Consider the following 7,651-nt stretch of genomic DNA (forward strand, 5'->3'; position numbering starts at 1 on the left):
CAACGTTCACTTAAAAGCTCTACTCTGTTGCTGTTTTAAAGCAGCAAAGGATTAAAATCTTTTAATCAATAATCATTGGCCTACAGGTAGTTTACACGCTTCATTTTGCCCAACAATATTATTACAGCGAGGAGCAAGAGCAGATAAAGGTCATGTTGGTAATTAAAGCTATATTATAGAAATACGCACACCCAAGATATGATTAAATAAGAAAATATTACTCGGTTCAGTATCATCATTAAACTTGCATAAATTTATAAATATTTAAATGTACCATATGATGACCATAAATAATCTGTTTTTGTCAGTTTCTAAAGTAGTGCAACCCATAAACCCTTTGAAAAATTACTGCAGAAAGAAACAGTCAAGAAAGTGTACGAGCCAGACTTACATTCAAATGCTGTGGTTGTTGCTTCAGGCAGAACCTGGCCTATCACATCCTAAACAAAGAAAGAATAAAGAAACACAATTAGCCATCTTCTTTATTGCTAACATGTGGCAAATCCTAGAGGAAATATGAGAACCTGGGAGAGATTTTTTGAAATGCTGGCATAAACTATAAAAACATTAGCTCATAATCACACTTAGCCCAGCAATCTAAGTCCAGAGTTTAAATCTCTATTTGGGGCGGGAGCGGGGAGGGGGGGTCTTTAAAAAATCCTTCTACTTTGTATTAGTAACATAATGTTTTACTCTCGATTCAACAGTGTAGACAAATACACTGTTGTGTATTTACAAAAAAAAAAAAATAGGTTTCTTCTATGGGAGGCTGTAGGAAGAAGGTACTGTTAGTAGAAAAGGAGGTCTGGGGAGTTGGCCTGGGTTTAAATTTCAGCTCTACACTGTGTGACTGGAAACAAATTACTCAACCTCTCTGAGCCTCATATTGATTATCCTCCAGTACAGGTCTAGTAATGCTTACAGAGGTAATGTAAAAAATATTAAGTAATGTAATAAACATGAGCTACACTGGCAACATTCAACAAACTTACTTCTTTTTTTTTATTGAAGAATAGTTAGTTTACAATGTGTCAATTTCCGGTGTATAACACATTGCTTCAGTCATACGTGAATATACATATATTCATTTTCATATTCTTTTTCACCATAAGCTACTATAAGATATCAAATATAGCTCCCTGTGCTATACAGTATAATCTTGTTTATCTATTTTATACATACCAGTCAGTATCTGCAAATCTCGAACTCCCAATTTCTTGATACGTAACTACCAACACCTGGCCTTGCACTCACAGTGGGAAGACTTCAAAAAGACAACTTTCCATGGATTTAAATCAATAATATTACATTTAATATAAACAATTCTTATCAACCTTTACTTTTGAGCAACTGAAAAACATATTTACTGACACCGAAATAAAGTTAAGCTAGCCTACAAGAAAAGAGTTTATGTGCATATACAATCTGGTATCAATGTTTAAATGAACCTATAAAGTTGAAAACACTTGAAAAACAGTCTGCAGGGACAGCTTAATTAAAGAGGCACAGAGCACTGCTGACAAATAGTTCTGGAGAAAGTGACCCTCCCCCATGTCCGGTCCAACCCAAGTGGCCTGCAAGCCTCACTGCTCTGGCGGAGCTCTGCCACTATGTCCCTCCTGGGCTGCGCCAGAACTGTCGCCAGGCAGCCTGGGGACAAAGCTGCCTGCAGTATTTCTCAGCAGGGAGCCCAGAGCCCTCCTTACCAGGGCACTTAGAGGAGTGGCGGCTGCAACTTCCTTCTAAAGGCGGCCTTTTAGAAGCTTTTGCTGCAGTGGCAATTTGCATAACAGCCTTGTCTCTACAGTGCTTTTTTATTTTTTTACATAAATCTGTGTATATAGAATTGATCAAAGGGAACTATCTTAGGCAACCTTTACTCATTAGAGCCAAAAGAGATTTTTTTTTTCCTTCTGGCTCTAGGATTAGCAAATGAAACATCAACCTTTTAAGGAAATGTTTGTAAAAGATTTTAGTGCTGAAAAAAATTCTTTCTACCTACTTGTAGGCAAAAAGTGTGAATGACAGGTAAATGAAAACTGCAGAGCGAGCACGGAAAACATAGGCAGCCAGTGTAAGGCCTAAGAGTGTGGACAGGAGCCAGAATGCTGGCGTTAGACCGTGGCTCTGCCACTCAGTCACTGGGTGGCTGAATCTCTCTGTGCCTCAGTTTCCTTCTGTGTAACATGAGATCATAACTGTTCCTACCTTGTAGGACTAAGGAGTTAATATTTGCAAAGTGTTTACAAGAGTGTCTAACGCATGGTAAGTATTAATGTCTATTAAATAAATAAAACTAGTCACTGATGACTGGAACATTACAAATCTTACTGCACAATGAAACTCACACGTTTCAGCGCCTGACAATGAGTAAAGGATGGTCTCTGGTTCACTTACTTCATCATTCCAAAGCATGTACTGAGGACTAGCCAGTATTGGTTTAAAAAAAAAGGTGGGGTGTGCTCACTTCAGCAGCACATATACTAAAATTGGAATGATACAGAGATTAGCATGGCCCCTGCACAAGGATAACATGCAAATTCATGAAGTGTTCCATTTTTTTTTAAAAAGGGGGGGAGCACCCTCTACTTCCCCAATCCTCCAAGTCTAAGTTATCACTGCTTACTTTCCGACAACCAATCTTTTATTTATTTTTTTTTTTGAAGGGGGTACTGGGACTTGAACCAGGACCACATGCATGCTAAGCACACACTCTACCACTGAGCTGGTTGTCCCAGACAACCAATCTTGAGATGTGAACCCTACAGTATTAGCCAACTAACTTAGGATCCTTCCTACTTGTGAATAGCAGATCCCATCGAACAGCAAATGTCTAGTAACTAGCTGAAAACCCTGCCGGGCTGCAACAGCATCCTTTGCCCATCAACATAAACAAGGAGGCACACCTACTTTACAGCTAGTGTCAGGGAAAAGAGAAAGAAAAAGTAAATCTGATTGAGAGAATCATGAGAATCACATGAACACTACCGACCATCTTGTTCTGTTAAAGCAAATAAAGTGGGGCTATCATAACGACAAAGGGCTAAAAAGTTTGAAAACCACTCTCTACTGGTCTTTTCTAAGCAGGCACATTTAATTTTATGTGTATTTGCTAGCTGTATTTTAAGTGATGATTTATTTCAAAACGACCCTGTCTTATTCTCAACATTTTGCGTTACCCTAAAGAAGGTTTCAAAAGAAAATGGGAGTTTATGTCTCTTGATGATGATCTTTTCTTGATCCTTTTCTTCTCCTTCCTTGCAGTAAATCAAAGAAATGGCAAGCCAAAAACATAAATGAGCAGCTACAACGTGCCAGGAGAATAAAGATCATAAATTCTTGACTTTAGGAAGATTATAATCTGTAACAAGGGTAAAGACAAACCTAAAAGACTAACTATTCAGAGCACTTACAGTACGAGAAAAGGGCCAGACAAAAGACATAAATGAGGGAACAGTAGTTTGTAACTCAGGAGGCAGCAAAAGCACAGTCCTGGTTTAGACAGAAACTTCACAGATGAGGGGAAACCTGGGCTGGGAGCTGGGAGAGAGGATTCAAGCAGCAAGAGCTCCTGCACAATCTTCCCCAGACTGGGGGCTGTGTCACCAAGGAAGAAGAGAAACACAGAAAGCTGAAAAACGCAAAACCCAAACGCCTCTGCCCGTGAAGACCAGCGAGGCCTCCTTCACACCACAGCCAGTCCCTCATCATTCAGATGAAGGACACAGGGCTGGAGAAACCCAGGGCCCTGCCCCAGGGAGTCCGAGCCACTTGATGGAGCTGTGATCTGAGCCCTCAACTGCTGACTCCAAGTCCACAACACCTCAGCTACAGTTAACTCGGGGACTACAGACTGCTTCTGGCTTCTGCGTCTGGTTCCACCACAAAGTAGCTGTGTGGCTTCGGCATTTTCCCCGTCCGGGGTTCAAGCTTCCTCACTTGAAAACTGGAGTGAGGAGAGTGATCTCAGATGCAGGGGAACATTCCGGGTTTCACCTGGCTTTAAATTTTAAGGTTCCAAGCCAAAGATGCTGAGATGCACCTGTTGGTTTTTTGCCAATTTCTTGATGACAAGATCAGGTAAACCTGGAGAAGAGACGGCAGGAGTCTTCCAGGATTTGAGCTCACGGTTCAAAGAACTTGACAGACAGCATGGCACCTGCTGTCAAGAGCCCTTCATCAGGCCTGCCAGACATAGCAAGCCCCACCTGGGTTTACCTGAGCAAGCACGTGCGAATGCTCTAGACGGTGCGACCACTTGTGCAAAGTTTACTTTTAGGCCAGTCATCCGTGAGCCAAGGTACAAGAGAGCTTGCACGAGAAGCAGAAGGCCAGGCCGTGGCCCTTCTGCTGCGTAACAACAGAGCACTTACCACGTGAGGCTGCTGCGAGTGCTTTATGAGTATCAACTCCAGGAGTTCCCAGAACTCAATGAGGTAGGCACTATTTTTATTCCCTAAACCTTTTTTTTTCCTTCTAACAGATGAAGAAACTGAAATACAGAAGACACTTGCCCAGATGAGCCTGGTAAGGCTTGCAATCTAAACCCAGTCCGCCTGGCTCCAGAGTTTGTGTTTTTCATCACTGTACCATTCCACTTAAAATACTGCCTTTTGTTGCCTCAAATGAGTAAAGTGCAAGAAAGCTCATGTCTCTTCTCATCAGGGACACAATCTCACTTACTCCTTACAAGTCTTTGATGCAGGTCTCATTATCCCTAATTTACAAGTAAGGAAACTGAGACTCGGAGAGGTAGAACGATTTGCCTATTTAGTGGGATGGCTTGCAATTAAAACTCAACTTTCTTGATTCAAAACCTGTCATGCTGTCCACAAAACCGTAACGGCATATAACCTCTTTAAAGCTCCCCTTACACAAATATTTTAGGGTCCCATGAAGCATCAGAAACAGAGAGGAAACAGAGGTGTGCACCTCCTCCAGAAGTTTACAATCTAGTGGATGAGGCAGACAAAATTAGCACAAAACCCATGTACTTGGCTGCAGGAACAGAGAAGAGGGGCGTGTAACCAAACCAACCCAGAGGAAAAGTGAAGCTGGGCTTTGAAGGACAGATAGGAGTTGTCCAACTGAAGAAAGAGGCCAATTGGAGATGGCCTGGGCACCTGAGAGAACTCAAGGTTAATTCTACGTACCTGGAGCACAGGATGCTCAAGGGGGTGTAGTGAGAGATGAAACTGGTGCCAGACAGGCACCAGCCAATCCAGATGTGCCTAGAGGACCATGCCAAGGAGTTCCGGCCTCACCATGAAGCGAGATCCTCGTGCGTGTGAGTGTGTGGAGAGCTCTGGATACAAAGAGAAGGATGGCATATGTGTACAAGATTGGAGGCTGCTGGTTTACTCCAGCCTCTGCACTCCTGGCCCAGACACCCAAAAATGCGTGTGGTCTGGTTGCTCAGTAACATCCAGAACTCAAATTGAAGGTACAAGGATCAAATTTTGATTGAGTAACCTATCACAATCAACAACCACATCACAGATCCTCCTCTTCCCCAAAACGTCCACCTTATCCTGCAGGGAAGCACCACTCTAGTTCTGGTACTTGCAACGCAATCCTTGGCACATCAGCTCTGCCTTTGACAGCTCAGTGATTCAGTACAAAAAATGGGCACAATGCACTCTGTCTCAAGTAAACGCTAAAAGATAAGACATGGCGCGGCAGTGTGTGGGGATAAACACGAAGTAAGGAAATCTGAGTTCTGGTACTGACTCTTCCACTCAAAAGCAACATGGCTTTGGAAAAGCCATTTCACCTCTCTGCTTCTCCGTAACCATCTGCAAACAAAAAAAAGATCAGAGGGCTCAAAAGGCCACCTCCAAGGTTATACTCAACTGTAACACACCATGATTTTCTCTGAAATACATTCTAAATATTTATTATGAAAGTCAGACTATATTTTTGACTCTTAAGATGCACATTTCCCCTTCTATTTTAACATCCCTGAAACTGGGTTTTGTACAATGTGTGGCATGTCACAGATAATCTTTCTTAGTGGTATATACAATATCTTAAAACCTATGACATCTTAGGTTTGCTGAAATATGATTGATTAGAGTTGCCCTGTTTCCCTTTCCCACTAGTCACCAAGTTCAGGGAACTCAGTAGAAACATGGCTGGATTCTGGCCAGGGGCATTCCACAAAACACTTGAGAAAAACTCTCTTCTAGATTCAGCATTTTGTATCCCAATTAGTTGCTTCTATGTGTTATGTCCCAGTCCAGTCTGTGAGCTCTTTGAGGGCAGGGGTTCAACCCGATTCACCTCTACTCCCCCAGGGACCTGCACATTTATCAGACTTCTGTCCATGCAAATAATCGATGTTTGTGGCTAAAGCAATAAAACTGCCCCAACATGAGGCCAGCATGGCCACTAGCTCAGGCCACCAAGGTAAGATTCAATGATCAAGGTGCTGACTACCCCACAAATCCCTGCGCCCCCCTCGCTGGGACTGGCACACTGAGATTAGCACTCACCAGCACGTCCCTGAAGAGTAGCTGCGGCCCGGAGTGCACTGTCCAGTCCACCGCTCCACTATTTGGAATCTTGATGCGAATCACCAGCACCTGGTTCTCCATGGCATGGAAGGGACCAAGGACCAGCCACAGCATTACAGGTTAAAGGGGCTCACATCCTGGTAGGGGGTACCCACTGGCCCCTGGTTAGGCGGGGGCTCCAAGAGGTGACAAGGGGACCGAGGGTCCGAAGACAGAGAGGGAGGGGCAGCGAAGAGAGGAGGTGGTCCGGAAGCGGCCCGCAGGCCCCCAGCCAGGCCCAGGCTGTGTGGGGCGGAGGGATGTCTCCCCGGGAGCGTGGACGGGGCGAGGGGCAGGAGCCAGTAGGAACTAGCGGAGGTCAGAAGGTTCTGGAGTTAGGAACAGGGCAAACCGGATCGTGCAGCAATCCGCCGTCTGTGTGGGCGTGAGGAGATGGCACAGAGAAGACTCCCCGTTTGGGGGAGACAGCGGCAGGTGTCCACTCCTCCTTAGAAGGAGCGGGGGGGTCCCCGACTTGAGGGGACTGAGTCTGGGGCTGTTCGGCAGGAGCCCTGGGGCCGCGGGAAAGCCGAGGGGCGCCCTCAGCAGGAGGGTCGGGAGGGGGTCCTTGGCCTCAACCCTGAGCCAGAGTGCGCGGCGCGCGCGGTTCAGCCGTGGGCACCCGAGGCCGTGCGTCCCGGCGGCGGCGGCGGCGGCAGGAGGGGGAAGGCGACGGCGCGGACACTGTTACTCCGGAACCAAAACGCGCAGCGCCGGAACCCCGGGAGCCGGCGAGGGGACCCGCCTCCCGCGGCGCCATGTTGGAAGAGGGCAGCGCCCGGCCATGCCCGCCCCCGCCCCGCCCCGCCCCGCCCCGCCCCTGGGAGGGCGGGGTCCGCAGCGCGAGGGCGCCGCGCCGGAGCCTGAGGGAGGGGACCGGCCGGGCTGCTCGTTCCCGAGACCGCCGTCGCCAAGTGACCGCCCGCGGCCACCGAGTGACGATCCTTTCCTTTCCCGACCCTCATTAAAGTCAGCGAGGTGGAAACATCTGACAAACGAAGGAGGAAACGGAACGAGGGCAGGGATCCTCCAAAAGCCGATTGGTGGCTTCAGATGCGTAAGGTTTGCCTTTACAGAAGGCTGAGAGGATGGAACGG

At 46.3% G+C, this 7,651-nt stretch overlaps 1 protein-coding gene and 1 non-coding gene across 8 annotated transcripts in view; one reads left to right on the forward strand and one right to left on the reverse strand.

Annotated features, from left to right (window-relative positions):
- Positions 1–7,300, reverse strand: part of MAP2K5 (mitogen-activated protein kinase kinase 5) — a 235,857-nt gene extending 228,557 nt beyond the window's left edge. For 6 of the 7 annotated variants that reach the window (XR_012073230.1, XR_012073229.1, XM_072962192.1 and 3 more), the window contains exons 1-2: positions 6,495–7,300; positions 392–440 (exon numbers count right to left, since the gene is read on the reverse strand). Coding sequence is in view for 4 of the 7 variants with exons in the window: in XM_072962192.1 (XP_072818293.1) it covers positions 392–440; positions 6,495–6,629 (184 nt within the window). In the remaining 3 variants the exon portion in view is untranslated. Of the gene's footprint in view, positions 1–391; positions 441–5,153; positions 5,306–6,494 lie in introns of all 7 variants that reach the window. The other variant, XM_072962194.1, reaches the window with a different exon arrangement.
- Positions 2,460–2,563, forward strand: LOC116281250 (U6 spliceosomal RNA). Its single transcript, XR_004190671.1, has one exon. It is a non-coding gene; the product is annotated as a U6 spliceosomal RNA (small nuclear RNA).
- Positions 7,301–7,651: the final 351 nt, after the last annotated feature.

This window comes from Vicugna pacos, chromosome 6 (genome assembly GCF_048564905.1).
Source record: "Vicugna pacos chromosome 6, VicPac4, whole genome shotgun sequence".
Lineage (NCBI taxonomy): Eukaryota > Metazoa > Chordata > Mammalia > Artiodactyla > Camelidae > Vicugna > Vicugna pacos.